Source organism: Lagenorhynchus albirostris, chromosome 20 (genome assembly GCF_949774975.1).
Source record: "Lagenorhynchus albirostris chromosome 20, mLagAlb1.1, whole genome shotgun sequence".
In the NCBI taxonomy this organism is placed as follows: Eukaryota; Metazoa; Chordata; class Mammalia; order Artiodactyla; family Delphinidae; genus Lagenorhynchus; species Lagenorhynchus albirostris.
In genome coordinates this window covers 5,992,958-6,018,829 of record NC_083114.1, presented here as the reverse complement: position 1 = coordinate 6,018,829, position 25,872 = coordinate 5,992,958, and the positions used below count along the sequence as shown (strand labels likewise).

Sequence of the window (25,872 nt, the reverse complement as noted above, 5' to 3'; positions counted from 1 at the left end):
CCCACAGTGGTTCTGATACTTCCATCAGCTCCCCCATTTAAGAATCGCTGCTCTAATCAATTTACCATGACATCTGACTTTCAAATATTGGATTCACATAGTCCTTCCCACAAGTCCATTTGGGATATAAAGTACACCTCTCAAACTCCTGTCTGTAGTGAGCCCCACAGCCATCAAGCCAGGGCTTCAACATGATAAGCTTGGGGTATAATCTTCCTTTTACTCAGCTGAGCAGGGGTGGCCGATTCACAGTCTAGGCAAGTTATTTAGATCTTAATGTCTTTCCTTATAAAGTGGAGTAGTAAAGCTACCTCACAGGGTTTTCTACGAGTTGGTATATGTCTCGTGAGTTGGACAGTGCCTGGCATATTGAAACTGCTTACTAAATACAGTAATATATATATATTTTGAGTTTCCTTTAGGATGAATGCAGAGCTTCATCCACATAATAAAACCCAAGACCATCTGCTGTCACATGACAGTGCCTGGTTATCTGCTTAGGAAAGAACCAGCCTTTATAAACCCTCCCTTCCTGTTCAGTTTGTTCAGTGGACTTTTGCATTCCCTGTAAGTGGCTCTGCAGAATTAGTGCCCAGAGCTACTGGTTTTCCTAGTTTCCCCTCTCAGCCACCACAGGATGGCTGGTGGAAGCCGCTCTCTTTCCTTGCCTGCATTCAAAGGAAATGGCAGGAGATTTCCCGGCTTTGAATACCAGCAGAACCTTTCCATAATCAGCCTGGGCTATTTCTGTATTCCCTGTGACTTCTCCTCTGTAAGAGCTTCATGAGATTCTTTATTAGCAAATACTTATCAGAGACATTACCATGTATGGAATGCCTGCTTTGGTCCAGGCACTGAGCTAGCTGTATATGAAGATTCTGTGTGTGCTGCCCTCGGAGCTTCATGAGAAACCTTTAAATTAGTTACTGTTCAGCCTGTTGATGAGGTTCAGAGAGGTTAAACATGCCCAAGGTCATACATTTGATGTATCGGCATTTGAAGGCAGATCTCTCTGACTCTAAAACCTGTCCTCTATCATCTGTCTTGTATTGCCTTGGAGTTAACAGCAGCAAAGGAAACAGCAAACAGTTACTGAGCGTCTTCTACACGCAGAGCACCAGACTGGGGCTGGGAGGGCCAGGAAGAGGTCCAGATACAGGACTTTTATAAGAGAGCCTCCTCAGACCACTATCCCAGCTGCCCAGGCTCTTCTGTTTTCAGTGTTTCCTCATAAGAGCTAGAAAGTTTTCAGGGACCAGCGCTCTCTGCTCCCTTAGTGCAGGAAGAGATCGCAACCATTGCTTTGCAGATCCTTCACTCCCAGGCCCCAGGGCTTCGCTCCGTGGGTGTGAGCCTCAAGCCAGGAAGGTGACCATCGTCTCCAATTCCTTCCAGCTCTGATGGAAGCGCGGGACATCCACACGCACCTGGTGCCGCTGCACCGCCACCTGGAAACACTCGAGAGCCTGGAGTTTCCTGAGGTGAAGCCACGGCTGTGGCCTCTGCTGCACGTGGTCTGCCTGATCTGGGCCACGTGTGAGCCATACCGCTGCCCTGGGCGCCTGATGGTGCTGCCGCAGGAGATCTGCAACCTTCTGGTCCAGCAGGTTTGCGCCCAGGATTCCCCAACCTCTCGCTGGATGGCTCCGAGTCATGAGAAGAATCAAGTGTCCATTGTTCTCAGGGCAGGGAAATAATTAGGGTCCAAAGGGTTCTCAGACTTGAATTGTTTTATCATCACAGCCAGTAACTCACAAAGGTGTTCTCAGTCCTGCTGGGATCCTTAGGAGGACCCGGGTCAGGCGCAGGGTTGGGGTGGTAAATTTCAACCTCCTTAAGGATCTTAATGGCCTGGTATTAGGTCAGTAGCAAAGCCCAGCAGCTAAGAATGCTGCCTCTGGAGTCAGGTGTCCCTGTGCCACATCCCGCATCACTACTTGTCAGCTGTATGTGCCTGGGTGAGTCTCTCACCTGCCCTGTGCCTCACTCTCCCTCTGTGCAAGGGTGGGAAGAAGAGGACCTGCCTCGGAGAGTTGCTGGGTGGCTGTGAGGCTCCAGTGTGATCCTGTATGGCAAGGCTCACATCATGCCCCCACGTGCTAAGAACTCACTGCCCGTGAGCTATGTAGAAACAGCTTCTTGGCTCACACGCTCTATGCTCCTTAGGGACCCATGTAGCACCAACCAGGGCAGCATAAACCTTGGGGAGGGCACCTGTAAACAGAATGAGGCCTTTAACAAGGTTTGGGTGATCAGCCCCCCAGATTGGCTCACATCTGTGGAGCACATTGAAGGCTACAAAGTGCTGTGACATCCCCGTCATTTGTGCATGAACCCTGCGAGGTGGGCAGGGAGAACCTTGTTAATTTACTATTATTATTTAACGATGAGGGCTACAGCTCAGGGAGTTTAACTGAGTCACCAAAGGTCACCCAACCCAGGACCGGAAGCTAATTGTTTAACTCCTAGACCAGCGATGTTCCATCACTGCATGTTTGTCAGCCAGGACTCTTACGATTGAAAGTCTAAGAAAACCCAACCCAAACTAGCATCAACAAAAAGATAACCTATTGGCTCATTTATCTCAGAAGTCCAAGGAAAGGTTGGCTTCAGCCCTGGATTACAGTGAGGCCTGGATGAGGTCACCAGGACCCAGTTATTTTGGCCCCTCCCTGTGGTGGTGAAGATAGCTGTCCAGTGGATTCAGACTCACAGCTTTCCAGGTTCAAGCCTCTGGTTCAAAGAATTTGTGCACTCAAATTATTTACTATAGAAAACAAATGAGTCACAACGAAACACCTGGAAAGGACACCTGCCCAGCCCCAGCTAGCCCAAGGAAAGTCTCATTGTGTTTCCTTGTCTCTGGTTGGTCACTTTCAATCACTGACTATGGCTTGAACCCAGGTTCCAGTCTACCTGTGGAACTGAGGATGGGGTCCGACGTTTCCTATATTAGGCTTCTGAAAAACGTTGGTTGGGCAGTTACTCAGTTGAGAGCTGTGGGCTGGGCAGAGTTGTGGGCCGTCCTGTACTTGTAGCCAGGCTTAGTGCCACTAACCTGTCTGCCCTCCAGGCCTCTAATTATCTCAGCCCAGAAGACCTCCTGAGAAGTGAGGTGGAAGAAAGTCAGAGAAAACTGCAAGTGGTCGTGGACACCTTGAGCTTCTTCAAGCTGGTGTTTCAGGACAGAAGGGAGAATCTCCATTCTTACTTCAAAGAGAACCAGGAAGTCCGGGAGTGGGATTTCCAGTCCTCTGTGGTCTTCGTGCGATTGGATGGCTTCCTGGGGCGACTGGGCATGGTGCAGGTGAGTGTTCTCGTTCCTGTCAGGCCCCCGGCTCCATGCAGGAGGGAGCCGTCCAGGGATCCAGAAAGTAACAGCCATAACAAAGAATGAAGTCATGCCATTTGCAGCAACATGCAGGGACCTAGAGATTATCATAGGAAGTGAAGTAAGTCAGACAGAGAAAGACAAATATGTGATATCATTTACATGTGGAATCTAAAAGAAATGGTACAAATGAACTTATTTACACAGCAGAAATAGACCCAGGGACATAGAAAACAAACTCGTGGTTAACAAAGGGTGGGGGGAGGGATAAATTAGGAGTTTGGGATGAACATACACGCACTACTATATATAAAATAGATAATCAACAAGGACCTACTGTACAGCACAGGGAACTCTGCTCAATATGTTGTAATAACCTATATGGAAAAAAATATGAAAAAGAATGGATATATGTATAACAATCACTTTGCTGTACACCCGAAACTAACACAACATTGTAAATCAGCTGTACTTCAATTTTTAAAAAAAGTATAGTATTTAAGATTTCAAAAAAAAAAAAGTGAGGAAGAAACCTGAACATTTATCAAATGAATTAATTATTTTTTATTTACTTATTTATTTGGTTGCACCAGGTCTTAGTTGTGGCAGGTGGGCTTCTTAGTTGTGGCACATGAACTCTTAGTTGCATCATACATGTGGGATCTAGTTCCCTGACCAGGGAACGAACCTGGGCCCCCAGCATTGGGAGTGTGGAGTCTTATCCACTGCATCACCAGAGAAGTCCCCAAATGAATTAATTTTTAAGACTAGCTGCCTTTCAAGATGTAAGTGGAAATCCTATTTTATTCTCTAATGGCAATTAAGTTTTATCTCCTTTTCATTACATTTTGTGTATGGAGAATGCACTAAGAGAATTATAATGTATCTGCAATTCCCATGCTGTATTATTAGATCAAAATTTGGCCTTTCTTTTCTTTATTCCATGTTTGTGTCTACCTATAGGATGACCAAATAAAAAATGAAAAAGTAAAAAACAAAAAACAGAGTAAGAAAAGGTCCAAGACAACATGGTGGTTGCCCCACCTCCCACCCCCCATTGGCTGGAAAAACCCATGATTCAACAACTATTTTGATTGGTCATCATGTAATGGTAGTTTTACCGTACTAGAAGTTTAGGAAATTCTGATCATAGACTCAGAAAGAAGGCCGAAGGAATCAATCGACAAATACAGTTGTTTTTCAAATTACCCATAATCTTCTTGCTAGAAATCTCATGCAAAATACCAGCGAGCTGACCGGGTGCAGCTGGCCATTCCCACAAAGCCACTGCTTTGAACTCTACTCTCCCACCCTCAGGGTTGCTCTGAAAACTACAAGACTAGCATGAATCCCTGTGCAAAAGAAATACGACTTTTGCTCAAAGTTGTGGCTCCCCTCCAGCAGTTTTTTAAAAGTTAATATGAATGTTAGTTTAAGGACCAAGGTGAGAAAGCATAAGGCTTTCTCTTTTGATTGTTTTAGAGTTTAGTGTGGTTAACAGGTGTTTCCACACTTTGCAACTCTGTATTTACTGATTGAACTTTGCAGGGAGAGTAGTGGGCATAATAAAACAAAATAAATACTTGTCCTAAAACTAATTTGGGAAATTCAGGGTCAAGTTCAAGATTAAGACAATAGCAGTCAGGACTGAGAAGGAATCAGAATCATGTTTCTAGCATGATCAGCAGAGATTTGGGAAAAAGAGAGGGGCTATATTGGGGGAGGCTGTGATAAGTGGCACAAACCATGGGATTATGAGGATAGGAGAGAGTGAAATTGAATCTGTTCATTCCAGCTCAAAAAGCATCGGTCCAGCACTGCCATGCACCAGGCACCATGCACCAGGCACTGAGCTGGGACCTGGAGGTAGGACGGTGGCTGGGGTACAGCTTTGCTTGTAAGAAGCCCATGGACCAGTAGCCATGGCCCAGGAGAAGATAGAGACAGATGGAGGAGATCCAGGGATGCAAAGACACAGAATCAGGAAGTTTCACTGAGGCGTATTAAGTGCCATGAAAAAAGCAAAATTGGCGTGTTATTGGGAGCAAAAAGGAGGGGTCTCTAACCTAGAGAAGGTCTGAGAAGGTGGGAGCACAAGAGGAAATGAATTTCAGAACTGGAGTAGGAATTCTCCAGGGAACGAAGACGGGAGAGGGAATAGAGACAGACAAAATGTATAAGCGAGAAAGCGAGACGAAAGGCTCACCTTAAATCCTTCACCGGGATCACAGAGAGTATAAATAATTGATATCTAGCTTTATCCTAAATGGATCCTTTTTCCGCAGCCGTTTCTACCGTGGCTCTTGATGAGCAGCCTCCCCTCCTCCCCCTCCACTCCGTCCCTTCCTCTCCAGCACCAGCCCCTTTGCTCTCGTTCAGCCAGAGGTGACAGACACTCTCCTGCTGCACCCTGCCCCTGGCCGCCAGGGTGAACGCGGCAGACAACTGCCTTTACTGTGTGCAGGCTGTCCAGCCTTGAGAGTGGTCCTCACCCGGAGGCCAGGAAGCAATGCTCAGCTCTGCAAGGCTGTTGGGCTGTGCTCGGCGCTGCACACATGCTAATGATGGGACTTTGCATATAGACAGCTATCCTAACGCTGGGGCGCCTAATCTGCTGGGTTTATTCAGTAAAAATAAGCAGCCTAGGCCACCAGTCTCCCTGGAGTCATTACCCTCACAATAGTCTGCTCTCAGGCTGCTTTTTCTTTCTGAATCTAGGGCACAGGTGCATAAAAAGAAGTTGCCCAGTTTAATTAGAAGATGAGTTGAGTGTCACCCGCTCTGTCTTCCTGCTCCTTCCCCTCTTCCATTTTCGGTCCCTGGCTCTGCTTCACTTCTCTGCTCTTAGGCCAAATTCCACCACTGCTTTTCTCCACCGATTTCGCCTTGCCTCCCTTTTCCCTCTTCCTTCCCTTTCTGCTGGTCTCCCTTCCCCTTCCCTGTTTTCCTCTCTCTCTCTTTCAGTTTCTCTTGGGTCTTTGTACACCCTACATTTACCTGATTCTCCCTTTTCCCATGGCTGCTTCTTTCCCTTGTCCTGGTATTTCTCCCCTTTCATCTTTTGTCTCCCAGACACTTGCTCAGACTCACCCCCTGGCCCCCAGCTCCCTCGTCTCTTCCCCCCTCAGCTCAGTGCAGTGGGACACAGACTTATCGATCTGCTCCAGGCATATTTCATGTTGCCCTTTAGTTAACGTTCTGTGTATCTCTGTGATGGATGCCTGTTTGAAATGAGATTAATCTACTTCTCTCCAGCAAGAATTAGCATGAACCCGGCCTTATACATCTTGCCGTTCTGTACACTTCGTGGCCCCCGAGATGTTAATAAAATGACATCAGCGCGTTTCCCTCTCTGCCTGCTCGTGTCCAGGGTTAAGTTGTTTAGGGCTGGTTTTTAGTCTTCATCGCGCTCTCTCATTTTTTTCCCTCTGATTTGTGTGGCTTTTTTCCTTTTGCTCTTTTGCTCTTGCTCTTTGAAACAAGAAAGTTTTATTGTGCCGATTGATGCTTCCCCTCTGGGCACCTGCTAAGTGAAGGTGGGGGCAGGGCCTGCTTGGCCGGAGGTGCTGTCCGCCTGCAGGTCTGTCTGCAGCGGCGCGGAGTAATTGCCTTCGCCGCAAACCGCGGTCCTCCTCCTCCTCCTCTTCCTGCTCCTCTCCATCCCCATGACGCAGCTCATCTCTTAGCGTGCCAGCCCTTGGGAGGGAAAGGAAGGATAGACCAAGAAAGAACTAACAACTTTCAATAGCCTGTCTCTTGCCAGAACTGCAGCCTTAAAACCTTCGTAAGAGCTGGATATAAGAACCTTTATTTTAACAAATGAGCACCATTAAGTTTGACACATAAATGAACTTGCCCAAAGTCACAGGCTCAGCGAGGTTTACCTGGGATTGGTACCCGGTACCCAGGGGAACAGGGTTCCAAGTATTGTCTTTCCACCAAACTCAGCCGTCTCCCAGCGATTCTAAAGGTCTCTTCCCCTCCCTCCCTCCCTCCCTCCTCCCTCCCTTTTGAGGGTCCCACACTGGTTTTGTGGTTTTCTTCTGTCCTGACACACTCTATCCTGCATTTGCACACAGTATTTTTACCACATGATTTCTAGGTCTTTTTTTCTGAATAAGTCATTTGGGTAAAATTATAATTCCCATTCCATGAAAGGGCCTTACTAAGGAAATCCCAAAAGTATATAAAATCTTTGCAATTTGAAGCAACAGTCAAAAATCAAAGGGGAAGAGAGTCTTCAGCTGCCTCTTGATTCCTACCCTCACCCTGCCTTCCTGCTCCGTGCTTCAGTGCGCATGCACTCACACACACACATTAAACACACACACATTATACACACCACACTCACAGAGACGCACACAGCGCTACAAGTACATACACACATTATACACCACACTCGTACATACACTGCACATATGCACACAACACTACACATACACACTGCACATATGCACACAACACTACACATACACACACATACATACACTGCACATATGCACACACTACACATGCATACACATTACATACCACACTCATCCATACAGACACTGCACATATGCACGCAACACTACACATACATACACCACACTCACACATACCACACATATTGTGCATACACAGATGCAGTCACACACTACACACACGGATATACATACACTGTGCACACAACACTGCATACGACACATGGACACATCACACACAGAGAGTTCATTTTTGTGTCATAATATTGCAGATTCTGCAGGTGCCCTGTTTATGTTTCTCCCCGAAGTCTCTTCCCTCAAACAATGTAGTAAGTAAGCAGCTTGGAGAGAACCCCCATTTCTTTCATTGTCAAATTGCTATAAAGCTGTGATTCACTTGGAGACAAGATGATTTCCTGCTGAGGCTTCATGGCGCGGTAATTAGCGGGCAGATACGTAATAAACTGTCTGAATCTACAGCGCTTTTCCTTTGCTCTTTCCTCAGTCTCCAGCCCTTTCGCTGCCTCTTTTCATTTTGGCCTAATTGGGCTGCTTCCGTTTTAGCCGGGCCGGAGCCCTTGGTCACGTAGGACATTAGACGCATGAGGTCGGCCTCCATCAGAAGGTGAAGAAAACTGTTTCCCAATGACCTTTGAGATTTTCATCTATGAATGTCTGCTTTGTGCTCGCCCTTAATGAATTCTGAAGGCATTTCTTTTAAGATGTGCGGCCTCTCCCGAGAAGAGGCTTGCTGTTTGTGGGGTCACGGCACAGATGGAACCCACCCTCACCACCCTAGTAAAGGCTGCACAGTTTTTCGTTAGGATAGTAGCTGGCCGGTCCAGCCAGCTGCCTGGGACCCCATGCTCTATGTAGCTTCTGTCTCTAAAAGGAGCGTCTGTGTGTTAGCTATTGTACATCTCTCAGCCACCAACCTGATCTAATGACACCGGGGTAATGAAGATTAATTACTGCACCTACTGTTTATTGAAGTTGTACAAAGGCACTTCCGCTGTAACTCTAACCTATTTGCAGGTTAGGAAAAGGAAGCTTAGAAAAATCAAATGTCTTGCTTTAAGTCTCACAGCTGGTTAATGGCAGACCAGGGCTGTGTGAACCCAGGGATCTGTGCCGTATCCTACACTCTTTCCACGATGCCCTCTGTCCTACCACTGAACTTGCCATTTTCAGCCTGTATATAGCGTAATGAATTTCGTGTGTCTACAACGATGACGGTTAAAAATGGATATTTTAAAAATATAATTTAAACCTCTTATTGGTTTAATGGCCTTTTTTTTTGTGAGGACTTCTAAATAAACAAGAAAAGAGCTTACATTTAAATATTTTAGGAATCAAAGATACAGTCACCGTGATTACTATAAATCTGTTACTACGGTGGTAAGACAACTTCCCACCTGATGCACTAATCTTCTTCACAATACCTCCGTAATGTCACACTTCTAAAATCCACCCAGAGATGGAGAGCTCACTACCTCTCTTAGCAGCCCAGTCTGTGGTTGGGCCTTTCAGGCATGAGATGGTTCTGTTTTATGGAGTGGAACCACATGAAATTGCTATTTCTTGTAGGTCAGAATGGTCAAGTATAAGAAATTGTATAAGTTCAACCTACAACTTGACACCAAATCTCTTGGGTCCCATTTACTCATTTGCCTTAGTTTTGCCCTCAGAGCAGGACCATGCAAGGTTCTGCCTTGCATTTGACCAAAGCCCTTCAAACATTTAAAGACACAGTTTGGCCTTGCTTTCTAATTCTCTGCTCTTGTCTAATTCTCCTTATTTTCTCCAATTGCTCTGAATCCAATGTTCCTAGAGTCTCTACCACCCTGTCACCTTCTCCTGGAGGTGCTGTCACTAAGTCAAAGGTCAAAGATCACGTCTTCATTCATTCAGTAAATATTTCTTCAGCATCTGGGAGTCTTCCAGGGACTGAAAATACACCTCTGGGGTGTTTACAACCTACTGAGAAAGATGGATAGAAAATAATGTAATATAATCCCAAATAGTGTATTATAATGCCAGAGTATTATAAGAGTTCTAAAGAAAGCTTACGCAGGGGAAGGGCATAGAGAGTGCAGGAGAAAAGTGGGGTGGGAGGTTCTTTTTATTTGGGGCGGGGTAAGGAAAGGTTTAAGACCTGGAGTTGAACCCTAAATAAATGTATTGCCCATCGTGTGTTTGTTAAGTAAAGCAAAGTAAATATCCATTGTTTTGGGTGACCAGAGTTTCTCCAAAAATAGAATGATTATGTAAGAATTCTTCTAATACCTATGATTTGCCTGTTAGATTGGAGATAAAACACCTTGCAGTGACCACCCAGGACCATGCTTCAAGAATTCTTGAGAAATAAAATAGTATAACAAAATTATCATCTAGTTTTCCGATGTAATCAAATGCATCGAGATGCATCTGCCTTAATTTTACAATGGTTAGAAGGGAGGGGATATGGGGATATATGTATACATATAGGTGGTTCACTTTGTTATACAGCAGAAACTAACACAACATTATAAAGCAATTATACTTCAATAAAGATGTTAAAAAATAAATAAAATGGTTAGAGGGTATTTCCTAAAAGTTGAAATTGACATCCACAGAATTATGAAAAATGGGGACCCAGGTGACATTCCACTGCACAAATATGTTTCTCCTATCACACTGACAGCAACTAAGCACTTTTTGAGTGACTTGAATTACTATTTAAGTCTATTTCATTTAAATCAAATTGACTGCTGTTTTCAAAGTTGAACGTGTGTTTAAATAAAGACTGCCCCATTTCCCCAGTGTTGGCAAGATCTGGTTTGGGTGTATGTCTTCCTTCCCTTGGCTGGTTCTTCCTCCTCCTCTCCTCTCCCACTTCAGCCACCTGCTCACGGCCATGGCTGAACACAGCTGAGCAAAAAGCGTTCTTAGATGGCTGCCCAAGGCTGCATGGATGGGCACCCACCTGGCAACACGGGGGAAGTCAACCACTTCTCAGCACTTCCCAGTGTCTCTGTCTCTGCTGCTGGACTTGGTGTCCCAGCGACAGGAAGGAGATAGGCAGCCCTCTGCTAGCCTAATGGGTCAGCCCATAGCGGTGGCCAGTGGCAGTGGGAATTCCCTGAAATGGTGCCAGGGCCTGCTGGGTTTCCAGCCTCATGTCAGTGTTCCCTTTTCTTTACTTTCAAACCTCCTCTGGATAGAGAGCCGGCTCCCAGGGGTCCACACCACATGTTTGCCAAAATGACATAAAGGTACCTTAATTTCCCTCTTTCCTGTTGAAGAGGTAAGCACACAGATTGGAAGGGATAACAGGGAGAATGTCTTGGTTTGGAGGTTTTGTGATTTTCGATGGGTTCTAATGAGAGGTAAGTACAGTCTGTCACGTTAGACGTGTCCTGAAGGCTTCCATCCTATCAGAGGTGAAGCATCTTCGATAGACTCGGGCAGGGTCCTGTCCTCCCCAGGGCTCTAGGTTGTATTGTCACCTGTCACTTAATCCTGAGCACAGCTGGGCCACTGCCACATCAACAGTGACAGTAATGCACACTCGCTGCCTATTTACTGTGTGCCCGGCAATGGCCTACATCCTAAGCCCGCATTGACTTGATTCACTCTCACTATTACTGTCCCAACACAGAGCTGTCCTCGCCCACCACCACCCCACCGGCCACAGGGTCTACCGCAGCATGTACGCCCGGCAAGGGCGCCCTGCAGATGTCTTTTCTTAGCAGAAGTCATTGGTGAGAATGTTGGTGCCACCTCTGAGCTTGTCCTCCGGACTGTTTGGAGGATCCACTTTCCTGTCAATATCCTCCAAAATACCTGTCATTCTAGAACCACATAACATGGTTCATTTGAAATTAATTTTTTAAATAGGTATAAAGCCACCAGCCATGTAGATAATGTTATTATATTTTATTTATTAGAGAACACGGAAAGAGGCTGAAGCATAAATTTGATTTGTGTGTGTATGTTCATTTTATTTATCGGAATTTTCTCTTCGTTATCAAGTCTCACCTAGAGTTATTTATACCAACCCGATCTAATAATAAGGTTACAAAACTAATCAGGCTTCACATTTTCCTAAGCAGTCACCCACCCCCATATAATTTCCAGCCCTTCCCATACTAATTTGAGTGTCATCTGATGTTGTTATCATCATCATTATTATTTTAACTCTATTGCAAATTGTCTTTATAGGATCTTCTGAAGACAACTTTGGATTTCCACAAATTGGGAAAGCTTGAGTTTAGTGGCATCAGAGGGAGTGCTCTGAGCCAGCAGGCCCAGCGGATGTACAACGAGTTTCAAGAGATGTACAGGGTCTTCTCAGAGTCTTCCTATGACTGCTTGGACCCTCAAAGCATGGTAGAGCTTGGAAGAGCTAACTTGCAAGTTTGTCTCTTTCTCAGATGCCTGTAGCCTGTAGGGTCTGGGTATTTACTTGCATTTTCCCTGTGCATTTTCTTTGGCTCTGTGGTCCCCATGGTTTTATCAGCAGAGACCACTCTTAATTATTCTTTGTGTCAGGAGAAAGATCAGGGGAGGGCCTCTTCCAACTGCTGACTTCTCCAAGCAGATTATATGCAGAGTTTCAGAGATGCTGAGGTGGGAATGGGATGATGGTGGAGGCTGTGGCTGCCCTGCAGCTCCCAAAGCTTTAAGCTTTGAGCAGTGACTGCTAGGTGAAGGCCAGGCACACTTGGGCAGAATTTCATTAGTGGTCTGGGGAGGGGTGAGTGACGCAGTAGCTTAGTTTTCCATTCAGACCCTGGTTCCCAAGGAAATACTTAGGATGAGGAAAGGGCTAGAGCTGCATCTTCCAGGATCAGGACACAGGGGCCCATATCTAACCTGTAGCTCAGGAGAACTGAGACCTGTGAGTCCAAGCCTGCAGGAAACAGAAAGAAGCAAAAGAGTCAGTACAGAAGTAGGGAATGGAGTTCCCTGAGAAGGGAATGGCTGAATTGCTGGAGAAGGAATTTTGAGAGTATTTGAGGGAAAAGGAGAGAGAAATTCAGCAAGAATCTGCTCTGAGCATCTTCCAATGTCTAGGGGGATCTTAATTGGCCAAACCCAGGAAATGTCACTTTCAAAAAATTCCATTAGTCTAAAGTAAAAAAGAAAGAGTTGGAGTACAAAGCAAGATATATACCATATGTTTGCTACCGTGTGATAAAACAAAGCAAAACAAAATCCTATGCACAGGGAAACATATTACAATGCTAATATGGTTGGGTTTGGGAAGTAGAAAAATACTACTACATTTTCCTACTTTTCTTTGTCTTTTCATAAAAATATGCATAGCTACTGTAAGGCAATAATAAGAAATAACCATTCCACAAATTAGAGATTTGAGTTAACAAAGTTTCTCTGAAAATTGCTACATTCGAAGAAAGGGCACACTTTGGGTTGCCAGATAAAATACAATAATTGGGACATGCTTATAAAAAAATTCACTATTGATCTGAAATTATATTTAACTGGGTGTCTTGTATTTTTATTTGCTGAATTTGGCAACCTTAGGAACAATAGCTAGCCGCTGTCTTAAGCAATTAAAGTGTAGTTAGAAGAAATAGTGTATACTAGTTTAATTAGCTTACTTTCCTCCTAATGGCCAGATCAGTTTGCTTACATTGAAAAAAATAGGATTTTCACTTGGTGGGGGGAAGGGAAGTAGGGGGTAATGATGGAATAGCCCCATTGCTGAGGCGGCTTTTGGAGTGGCCTGAGGTGGCGGGTGAGAGCAGGGGCTTCAGGGTCTGGAAGGTGGGGCCCAGACAGGAGGGACAGCGTAGCAACCTCACATCCAGCTCTCTGCACCATTTTGCCTAGAGTGTCTAGGCAAAAAATGCTGCAGTAATAGGGTAGCTATCTACATGGATAAACACTAAGGCACGCCATGGTGAACTGTGGAAAGTTAAAATAAGTCCGTGGCATAACCGATTTGAGTACACATGTTCATAGTAAAGAGCACAGCAGGATGGGCCTTCAGAATATCATGTTTCCTTACGTCTATGTGATGTCTCTTCAGGAATTTGAAAATGTTGTCTCTGAGTTTAATCAGAGAGTAGAAGACCTTGACCGGAGACTGGGGACTGTCTTTATCCAGGCCTTTGATGATGCCCCTGGTTTGGAGCACGCCTTCAAGGTTTGTAAAGTAGGGGAGCCACCCCATGCTTTATTCTCCCCGCCCTCTTCCAACTGTTTTGTTCCTGCAGAGAGGAATTGTTCCTGTTAGAGCAGTATTGTGGGTGTCGCAGGGCAAGGGAGTGTGCAGAACTGGGCTTCTCAAGTTGACAGCTAATGCTTTTCTGCAAACAGGATGATGTAAAAATGCTTTGTAAGTGAGTTTCTTCTGGAATGCTTTCTTTGGGCCTTATCAGTAGAGTACCCATTGAAAGTGAAGAAGCCTGCTGTGGTCACCATCCTAAATCCATGGCTCTGCAACACCGCGGCTGTTTAACCGCTGCCATCAGGTTGGTTCAGGCTGGAGCAAACCACTCAAGCACAAGTAACTGGAGTAAGAAGACGCCGGCCCTAGCCCTGTGCTGCCTAGATGAGACGGCACGCAAATGCGCAGGAGGAGGAGGTTTAGGACGATGAGTAGGTAAACGTCTACAGAAATGAGAGATCTGGGTTGTGAGACCTGAAGACTTAGTGGAACAGAACAGACCTTCCATAAACTGAGACAACACTTATTCTGTAGAGCCTGAAGGTTTAGAAACAGGACTCATCAGGTTACAAGGAGGCAGAGTTTAGCCAAGTAGAGGAAGGAGGTTTCTGTTAATGCTATTTAAAGATGGAATAAACTTCCTTGAGATGTAGGTAAGTTTCCAGGAACTGAACATGTCCAAACGTAGACTGGGTGATTGGTGGGACAATTGCAGAAGAGGCTTAAACCCAGGATGTGTGAAACCATGCTGTTCTAGAACACTGGGCATATATATATTTAACTCATTCAAGAATATACATATGTATTCTTTAATAAATACCTGCTACTCTGTAACTCAGGAAGAGATTTAGAATTTCTCTCTCCAAGTATTTAATTCCAAGAGAAGGGCTTATATGTGTCTATAAAATAATCCCTTTTGCCATTAACTGTCATGGCTAATTGGGATGTTACCACTCATAACTGGTGGAGCTGGAACCCCATTTCTGCCTTGAGGATGTCCAGCCCTATCCCTCCCATAAATCCCTGTGCACCATGGATTTCAAGGCGTCTTCAAGTGTCTCACATATACTCTGAAGTTGCTCTGTCTTTGACATCATGGTGTCTTTGCTACTTGTCTACAGTCTCCCTTAAAAATGTCATATGCCCAGGAAGGTGCTTTCGGGGGTCTTACTATTGCTCTTCTGATGATCCCCACCATGACAGCATCTACATTTATGCCAAGGGCATTTCTGTCTGGGTTCCAAACACCCCAATCTTTGCATTTTGTGGTGGAGGAGGGTTCTGAGCAGATTCAACCACTAGGTGTGCCTCATGGACATGGCCAGAAGGGGTATGTCCAGGTCAGAGAACCTGAGTCCGAGGGTGTGGGCTGGCTGCAGAGGTCCCTCAGCCCACACCTCTGTACCTTTCAGCAGGATGTGTGAGCCAGAACTTGGTGGAGACCTGCTCTCTTGTGCCTCCATGGAGGGAGAGCTACTTCCTGCTGTCTCCAGAGATCTTGGTGATTTGGGGTTGGAAGACTGGGTGGTCCTAGAAGTCATGTATTGTTATATCCTAAATATAACTGGAGTCTTCCACGACCTTGTCTCAGGGTAGCATGAGGATCAGAGAAACACAGTCCAGCAACCAGGAGGTGATTAAAAGCATTTCACATTCTGATCCCGCTGCTCCCACCAAGGGGTTAGGGCAGTTGTGATGCACAAGAAACATCTGCAAAGTATCCTTGCAATCACTGCCTTCTTGGGGCAACTGCTCCCTGAAACTCTTTTCTTGGTCCCCACTCTCAAATTTTAGCCCTCCCGATTCTCCCCAACACCCAGCCTATTAGCTTCATTTTTCTTCTCCGTCATCACCCTCCATATCTGCATTAGGTCTTTATGATGTGCATCAGCTTACCCTTTCTGACATCTTTCATTTTCTCTTTGTTTTACCCTCTACCCAGGTTCTTACAACACGGCAGGGTCTGGTATGTCATTCAGCACACAGGAATCCCTCCTTCAGAAACAAAGACCAGAGGGACAGACTGTGAATATTCTGCCGATTCACAATTATCCATCCAGTTGCACAGTAACGGTTTTTTGACCCTCTTACATTTGTGGACAGACATATTAAGGAAAAACCAGGATACAAGATTAATGTAACCTTGGAAAAGTTGAATCTGTGACTTTTTCCCTTCTTTTCTGCCTCTGTAGCTGTTAGACATAGCAGGAAACCTCCTGGAGAGACCACTGGTAGCACAGGACACATCTGATAAATACCTGGTGCTCATCCGCATGTTCAGCGAGGACCTGGATGCCGTGAGGATGATCTACAGTCAGCATGTCCAGGAGGAGGTGGAGCACGGTAAGCTTGTTGTCACATTTGAATGGGGGACGTCTGTTACCAGAAAGGGTGCCACTCTTCTGTATTTGTTACACGTCTGCTGCGAATCCAGGGCATTCTCGGAGAGCACAACCTTCTTGCTTGAAATTCTAGACTTGGGTGATTGAAGAGTTCACTGAACTGTGCATTTCCCTGTGTCTAGGGCAGGATTGGCAGACTGACCCAGAGCAGTGAAGTCCTGACCACTGCCTCGGGTCAGTTTAGACCTCAGCGTAATGTGTGAGTTGACCCTCAATCAATGTCGCCACACTGATTAATCTTTAACATACTTCAATTCCACAGTAGATTTGTACATGCCTGAGAAAAGGTTCTTATCCCTTCCAATGCCTTATCAACCATGCTTTTGGAAGGAGGAACCATCAGGAGCCTGACAAAGGGCAGTAACACACTGAGGTTACTGTAATTCTTAGATGACCTGTCTTGTCTATTTGAAAGTCAAACACAAGTTCAGTTCAGCTTTGCAAATGTTTCTTGAGGCCTTGCTATATGCAAGGTAAATTTGTGGGCACCGCATGCAGAGGCAGGTCAGGATAAGGGAGAGAATAATTAATCCTAACAGGTGGTTCTTCAAGGAACGCGATTGGCATGAACAGAGTTACAAAGAACTGTAGCAAAACAAGATGAATTGGGCTGGGAGGTGGGAGGAAGAGTTTATGGAGATGGTGGCCTTGAGCTTGACCCTGAAAGATGGGGAGATGGACAGCCAGGGAGAAGAGGCAATGGTCTTGGATGCAAAGGCAGGAAAGGGTGTGGAAGCTGACCAGTCAGACCTGCCTGAGCCAAACAAGGTATATAGAGGGAGATCAGGTCAGCCGTGGAGTTTGGAGCCAGGTCATGAAGTGCTCTGGGTGCCCTGTTAGGGAATCTGGATTCATCATAAAGGCAACAGGAAATTTTCCAAAGTTTTTAAGTAATGGCATAACAGGACCACTATTTCTATAAACAGGTTTCACAGTGAGGTCATTAAGAATGGCTTCCACTTAGGAAGTCATCCCAGAAAAATCTGTTGGCCTCAGCTTTATGAGGGACCATCCTCCTGACTTCTCACAGTGGGATGCAGAGTTTGAAAACTCAAACACCTTCAGATGCATATTGAATTTCTGCTGTGCATAACAAATTATCACAACCTTAGTGGATTAAAACAACATCCATCTTTGAGCTCACAGTTGTGTAGGTCTGCAGCCCAGTTTGGTGTGCCTGCGTTCTTCACTCAGAATCTCAAGGCTGAAATCAGTCAACTGGGCCAAGTTCTCATCTGGGGTCTCTGGGGGAAAAATCTACTTTCCAGCTCATTTTTGTTGGTAGAATCCGGTTCCTTGTGACTGCAGGACTGAGGTCTCTGTGTCTTTGTTGGCTGTCAGCCAGGGCCTGTTCTCAGAGATTAGAAGCCCTCCTGTCCCTAACCACATAGCCGCCCCATCTTCGAGCCAGTAATGGCATGTTGAATCCTTCTCATGCTTCAGATCCCTGACTTCCCCTTCTGCCAATAACCAGAGAAAACTCTTCTCTTCAAGGCCTCACCTGATTAAGTCAGGCCCACCCAGGGTCATCACCCCTTTGCCATAGAATGTAACGTCATCACAGGAGTGATATCTCATCACATTCGGTTTCCACCTATACTTAAAGAGGAGAGACTCATGCAAGGGTGAGGATCATTGGGTGTCATCTTAGAATTTTGCCTACCACGGAAGCCAAGTAGAAAATGACAGTGTTGGACCTGGGCTGAGTGTAAGGCATCAGGGAGTGGTGGGGTCCATGGTCAACTAAAGGACAAGACCAATATTCAGCTCCTACAGTTAGTTAGAACGGGGGCTGATGGTTGCCAGATTTCCCAGTTTTATCAGAGAAGCTGGAAACTGAGTTTTTTTTTAATGAAATCTTACAATTGTTAATTTTGACAACTGATTATAAGCAAACAAACCCACTGAATGGACTGAAGTAAGAATATCCAGGCTGTGCTAACTCTGGTCAAGGGCTTCGTAATCCACATGGCCTGTCTCATACATAATCTTACTGAATTCTCACAGAAACCCTGGAAGTTAAGTGAGGAAGATATTATCCCCATTTTATATATGAAAAACCTAAGGGCCTGAGAGATTAAGTTGTCTGTTTAAGGCAGTGTGTCTTTTTTTTTTTAAACATCTTTATTGGAGTATAATTGCTTTACAATTGTGTGTTAGTTTCTGCTTTATAACAAAGTGAATCAGTTATATATATACATATGTTCCAAGGCAGTGTGTCTTAACCCTGACTGTACAATTAGAATTATCCTGAGTGATTTCTAAAAATACTGATGACAAGGCCCCACGCAGACCAATCAAATCAGAATGGCTTGGATGGGGCCCAGGCCTCAGTGTTTCTAGAAGAGCCCCAGGTGACGCTGATGTGCAGCTGGGTTGAAAGTCACAGGTGTGCAGTCAGAAAGCCAGTGAGTGGCAGAGCTGGGCTGGGAATGGCTGTCCTCTGTTGCTGTTTAGCGTTCTTCCCAAGGGCACTCTTCCTTCCCCCTTAGCAGAACTCGGTGATGTCCCAGGAATTTCCATCTCAGTGTAAGCCCAGGGTGACTTTAGCAAGTGGAGGTGGATGAGGCAAAAAGTGCAGTAAGTGGTGGGAGGTGGGGGAGTGTTCGTGAGTAGAGTGGGGCTCAGGCCTGGAGCCTCGCTTCAGTCTGCTGTGCCCTGTCCCCAGGCTTCTCCTCCGTGCATAAGAACATGCCCGCTGTGGCTGGGAGGCTCCGCTGGGCGCAGGAGCTGAGGCAGCGCATCCAGGGTCCCTTCGACAACTTCAGACACATGACACACCCGTGAGTACCTCGTTGCTGAAAGGCAGGTTTGTTTCAGGCTTCTGCTCCCGCTCTGGACTTCAAGTATTGTAGCAACGCCACTCAGTTACTTGAGGCACAAAAATCATCTTCTTTTCTTTCCATTTCCAGCAATCAGCCAGTATCTTAGTCCGTTCAGGCTGCCGTAACAGAATACTATAGACAGTGTGACTTAAGAATATCAGAAATCTCTCTCTCACAGTTCTGGAGGCTGGGAAGTCCAAGGTCAAGGTGCTGGCAGATTTGGTGTCTGTTGAAGAGGACCTGCTTCCTGACTCACAGCTGGCTGTCTTCCCACTGTGTCCTCAGATGCGGCAGGAGGGACTCAGCAGCTGTCTGGGGTCTCTTTTATACGGGCATTCATCCCATTCATGGGTACTCCACCCTCATGACCTAATCACCTCCCAAGGCACCACCTTAGGCTTCAACATATGGATTTGGGGAGGACACAGACATTCAGTTCATAGCAACCAGGTACTACTGGCCAAGCATTAACGAGATTGATACATTTGGATTGAAGAGTGGGCCCCTTGGTGTCAGGTGAGGCTTACTGGACACAGGCTGGCTCCTTTTGCTCCAGCAGAGTCCTTGTTTCCAGGGAAAAATGAGTCAGGGTTTTCAAGCTCTTTGGATTCCTCCACACATCTCCTCTGACACGACGGCTCTTTACTACCAAGGCTGCTGGAGAATAATGAAGCCCAGCGTTTCCTGAAATGTGGTGTGAGGGCCTCATGTATTAGAAACCCCAGGTGCTTGCTAATGGTGCAGATTACCAGCCCTCACCCCCCACCTACTAAATCCAGATCTCAGGGCAGGGTGGTGCCTGGGATCTGCTTCCTTGGCACACTCTCCCCGTGATCCAACGGTGACCAGGTTTGGAAACTATTGGCCTGCCTCACAGCTGAGTCTGGAAGCCAAGCTAGTTAGAGGCATCTGGGCTGCTAGAGCGAGAGAAGAGCTGTTGCAATACCTTGTTGAGGATGCTGTCTGGGGAAAGGCAGGCTTTCTCTGACCCCTCTTTCTAAAGACTCCATCTTGTTGAAAACACCTGGCTTTGGCAAACACAACATGTTCAGAGCAGCATTATTTACAGTGGCCAAGACATGGAAACAACCTAAGCGTCCATTGATGGATGAATGGATGAAGATGTGAGATATATATATCACATATGTAATGAAATATTATTCAGCCATAAAAAAGAAGGAAATCCTGCCATTTGCAACATGGATGGACCTTGAGGGCATTATGCTAAGTGAAATAAGGCAGAAAGAGAAAGACAAATACTATATGGTCTCACTTATATCTGGAATCTGGAAATAAGAAATAAAGCCAAACTCATAGTAAAAGAGATCAGATTTGTGGTTATCTGGTTATGGGGGGTGAGGTTTGAGGAGGAGGGTGGGGGAAATGGATGAAGGTCAAACTTTACCAACTTCCAGTTAAAAGATAAATACTGAGGATGTCAAGTACCACGATGGCTGTAGTTAGCACGGCTGCATGGTATATATAAAGGTTGTTAAGTGAGTAGATCCTAAAAGTTCTCATCACAAGAAAAAAGAAACATTTTTTTCATTTTTTCTTGTCTCTATATGAGATGATGGATGTTAACTAAACGCATTGTGATCATTTTACAGTATATGTAAGTCAAGTCATGTTCTACATCTTAAATTTACACAGTGCTGTATGTCAATTACTTCTCAATAAAACTGGAAACATTTTTTTTAAAAAAGACTAACCACTTTCAAAGGCCAGAAAGACAATGAAAGATAGCCAGGTTGTGGTCTGAAGGGAACCTCCACCACATCACCCCGTGTTGCCAAGAGGAAGAATGACTCAATGTGAGAAATCTCCCTACTGTTGGAGAGAAGCCGAAAATCTAGATTTACTTTAAAACCAGCAAGTATTCCTCTTTTCCTCAAACTCCGTACAAATCAAACAAACGTGCCCGTGAGTCAGACCTGCCCAGTGGGAGATCCGTCTGCAGTGTCTGCTCTGTCTGAGCGAGCTCTTCGTTGTGCAGGTGAAGAGACTGAGGCAGATAGAAATGAGGTGACCTGCCTGGAGTCCAAAGATAGCAAGGACAGAACTGGAACAGGCATCTGGGTCTCAGGGGTCCTCACCCAGAACTCTGCCAGGGGACCCCTCCCGCCCCAGCCATAGGAAGCTTGGCCCGGAGTCCAGCTGAGACCCCATCTTCTCAAACATGCCTCCCAGGGAGGGAGGGAGAAGATATGAGAATGGGCAGGGAGGGTGGCAGGGCTGCTGCTAGGAATGTGGCCTGCGGGAGCTGTCCTGGTCCAGCTCCCTGGAGCAGAGCTGAGGCAGCCTGCAGGAATTTACAGGGATGCTCTTGGGACCCGCGCCTGTGAGGGAGGGGGGAGGGATCGGGCAGAGGAGAAGCTGAGCTGCAGCACAGTTGCAAGTAGGCTTCAGCTCATCCGATGGGGAAGTCTGACCCTTTAGGGTTGCCTGGCCTTTGTACCCCACGTCAGCTGGTCGGTGGAAGTGGGCTGTGGGGCAGGGAGGGGCTTGACCCTGGGTGAGGAGGCAGCTCTGTCTGTTTGGCAGAGGCTGTTCTCAAAGAGGGAGGCAGCTACACTTCATCAGCCTTCCTGGTGGGGGAGATTGGGGATGGGGGGTAGTCCCGAGAGGGTGTCTGAATGGCACCCCACCACGTCCTCCACAGTTCCCATGGAAGTTCCCGTTTGTTCTAAAAATGAATTCACATTCTTGTGTATACTCTGTAATATATTTATGAATTGGTTAGTGAAATGGTTTTGATTCCTCGCCATGAAGTGAAGTAGAACCTGCAGGGAGTTTGATGCACTTATTCCTGTGACTTCTCAAGCCTCCCAGGCAAGTCCCAGGGGCCGAGGTGCAGAAGCCACTCTCTCCTCTAGCCTCGTTCTTTTCCAGATAGAAACGGAGATCTGGCGTCAGGGCTTGTCCTTGCTGTCCTGCAGACACCTCTGCTCCTTCACGAGGAAAGGGGACCGAGCGACTGGGAAAAACTCCAGGAAATCCAGTGCTTTCTCTGCAGGTGTGAGGGCTTAAATCGAAGCTCGGGGGAGCCTGTGAAGATTTAAAGAGCAAATGGATTTTAAAGAATCTTTGCAATAAGCTGCCTCGTTTTGCTAGCAGAACAAACAAGATCCTCCAACACAGTTAGTGTGAAGGTTTCTGAAAATTACAGATACTTCACCAACTTTCCCAGGAGCTGGACTCTTCATTTTGTGCTGTAAAGAAGTGTCAAAACCGGGGAGCAGGTGTGGGCAACGATGCCTCCGTGGTCCTCAGTGGACCCAGGGAAGCCTCCGAGCGTGTGTCTGCGCATGTGAGCATACAAGTGTGTGCATGTGTGTGTGTGCATGTATGTGCGTTTTGTGTGCTCAAGTTTGGGGACATAAGAGGTGGGAGGGAACCTCATATAAATGTGGCAATGAGTAATGAGGCAGAATATTTCTCATCACGTGCCCTAGATGGATTTCAGAGAAGGGGAATATATACATACATATTGTTACGTATATGACAATGTTTGTATATGTGTGTGGGATGTATATATATATATATATATATATATATATATATATATAGCTATTTTATATATGCACTGTTATATACATATATACACATATATGTTATATAGTTTTTGTTATAATGTATAACGTTACATACAGTTTTGTTCTTGAATACAGAAAACTGCAACACCTAGAATTTTTCTTGCATGTCTCAATTTCCCTCCTGGTTTTTGAAGGACTTCATTTTACACGCGCAAGACTGGCTCAGCCAGGGTGAGGGGGTTGGCGGAGCCCTGGCGGGGAGAGGCTGTCCTCCTGTCACCTGGGCGCTGACTGCATTTGGGAAAGTGCAGATGCCCTCTAGTGGCCGGTGGCAGATGTTCAGGAAGAAGAGTGCAGGCTCATTTAGGGGCCTTTGGAAACTTGCCCGGGAAGCTATTCAGCCTCCTCTTTATAAGCTGCAGTTTGTTACTCAGATCATTATTTTCACTTCTTCTAATTCGATGTCATTTTTTTCCTCTCCTTTGTATGGGTAGTTGCATGGAATCTGCCGAAGGAAAGCGCATGATACAAAAATATGAAGAAATGCTCTCATTGTTGGAAAAGTAAGCAGTTTCCGGGACTAGATGGTTCTGCAAATGCAGAGCCCCCACCATGCCCTCTGCAATTCTGAGTTTGTGCACATTTCTCGGTGGCAGTGAAGTGTCGCTCTGTGTTTTATGTTATAACCACAATATCTGTGAGTACAGTGCTTCAGGGTTGCAAACAGCAGGTCTCCGGGGAATGCAGCTCTAGACTGGAAATGAGCACTTTTCCAGTGCAACTTTGTTGGGAACGTGAACTCGGCAGAGCTAAAAGTGGGGCGCTCCTCATGGCACCCCGAGATCAGTGTCATGGAAAATCTCAGCAGCTACTCGCTAAGCAGAAATTGACAGTTGGTGCCGCACAAAGAGACAATAAGTTTAAAAAATACTTCCTGCATCCTTTGACAGAGAAAGCATAAGAACGAAGATTTTACATGGGTTCATAGTTGTTCCTTCTTTAAAGCTGCAGTCAGTCTTTTGGGGGAGCAGGGTCCAGACACAGTCTGTGTCTTGCCTTGTAATCTTCTCCTGATTCAGAAGAGGAGCACCGTACACATTATGATTATGATTATAGTTATGATCACACTTAGCATTGTGGAGACATCTTAGCTGGCAGCACCTCCACCTGCCAGGTCACCCAAGTTCTACCCTTTCGACTTCCCAAATATGAGCTTCAAATCTGTCCCCTCCTCTCTGCACCCACCACCCACATTTCACCAGAGACCAGAGCCTCTCGGGCCTGAACTGCTGCAGTGGCTTCCTAAGAGCCTCTCTGCTCTGGACCTGTGCCCCTCAGCGCCCACACTGTCACCAAATCCCCTTTCCTCACATCCCCTGTCGGGGAGGCCTCTCAGTGTCTCCCACCAGCTCCTTTTTACCGTGACCCAAAACGTGCTCCCTGATGCCTGGGCCCTTGCCCTCTCCTCCCTCAGGTGCAATGTCTACTCACTCTCCCCAGCGCACCATCTGCTGCTCCCTGCCTCAACCTTCGTCCACACTGCTGCTCCTGCCCGGAACACTCACTCCCCCTCACTGCCCAGCTGCTGCTCATCCTGAGACTCAGTCAAGCATCGCTTCAGCCCCTCCTCCGTGAGACCCTCCCTGGCATCCTCCTCATCACCCCCACCCACCCACCTACCTCTGCCATTCAAAGCCTAATGCCCAGTACATCTGCCTGGGATTGTACTTGCTGCATCCTCTGTTGACCCATGGTTGCACCACTAGCTGCGTTTACCATGGGATGTTTATTCATCGTTTTATCTCCCAAGCCCAACACATCAATGTGTAATGACTGAACAGTGAATGTCCGTGAGCCACGTGAAGATTAGCGTGAGAACAAATCTTACCCGATAAATTCTTCCAACATTTACTAGGACTAATCACCACTTCCCTTATCCTCCCAGAAGATCGCATGGAGTCTCTCTTTCTGCTCTCCTCTGATTTAAGCTTTGCCACCTTTAGGAAATGAGGGGTTACCTGCAGGAGCTGACTTTCCCGGCTGAGTCAATGACTCTGACTTAAGAATGTATTCAGGTATTTCACTAATAGCATCTTCAGTTCCTGAGATATATGTATTAAAGATAGATAGATAGATGGATGGTTGGATTAGATAGATAGGTAGCTATAGAGATGTTATATATATACATACATAGCTATGTCATTTATGTTATATATATCTATATAGAGAGATGTATCTTCAGTTAATCATTGCCAGGCATTGGGGAGCTGGGAGGGTGCTCATGAGGTGACCGTCATCTCTGATCCTCACAGGTATGAGACAAGACTCTACGAGGACTGGTGTCAAACAGTATCAGAGAAGTCGCAGTACAACCTTTCCCGGCCACTTCTGAAACGTGATCCAGAGACAAAGCAGATCACTGTCAACTTTAGCCCACAGGTACGTCCAAAGGCAGTAACTTCCTCTTGGTTTCTGAAGAGTTTCGTTTGACTCTGCTGATTTCAAAGGCAAAAAGTCTTTCTATAAGAATATGCAAAAGCTGCTCAAAAGAACTTGCACCCTGGATTTCTTTTTTGGGATAAATCTTAGGGTGTAGTGTTTTCTTAAGTTGTCCACTGTTCACATTTTTCTCCAGGGTCAGCCAGTATATTTGCTTTGATTTTGCACAACAGAAAATATTGCAAAATATCAGTTGGTACCATAGTGATACCGTTTGGTACCATAGTCAACCGGGCCTACCTTGAATACACACTGCGGGTGAAGGCTTTTGACTAGATGCTAGAGGGCCAACCAAGTGTAACCTGGTTCCTGACTTCCAAGAGCCCACAAGCTAGTTAGAAGCCGGAATCTCAACATGCAAAAGTCTAGTTTCATTAGGTAGCATATGATAAATCTCCAAGGAGTAGCTTTGGAAATGAGACTAGATTATTGGTTCTCAACCAAGGCAATTTTGTCCCAAAAATGGAGACATTTTTGGTTGTCAAACGTGAAGGGGGTGCCAGTAGCACATGGTGTAAGTAGATACAAACTTCCTACAATGAACAGGACAGCACCCCACAGCAGAGTTTTTTGTCCCAAACTGTCAATGGTTCTGAGGTTGAGAAACCCTGCTTTAAATAGAAAGGGTAGAAAACCAG

At 45.9% G+C, this 25,872-nt stretch overlaps 1 protein-coding gene across 1 annotated transcript in view; it reads left to right on the top strand.

Annotated features, from left to right (window-relative positions):
• The window catches only part of DNAH9 (dynein axonemal heavy chain 9), a 298,757-nt gene that overhangs the window by 15,635 nt on the left and 257,250 nt on the right, over positions 1-25,872 (top strand). The window contains 8 exon segments of the mRNA XM_060132968.1: positions 1,396-1,607; positions 3,074-3,307; positions 11,998-12,165; positions 13,832-13,948; positions 16,165-16,315; positions 19,043-19,157; positions 23,230-23,298; positions 25,048-25,174. Of these exon segments, the coding sequence (XP_059988951.1) occupies positions 1,396-1,607; positions 3,074-3,307; positions 11,998-12,165; positions 13,832-13,948; positions 16,165-16,315; positions 19,043-19,157; positions 23,230-23,298; positions 25,048-25,174 (1,193 nt within the window).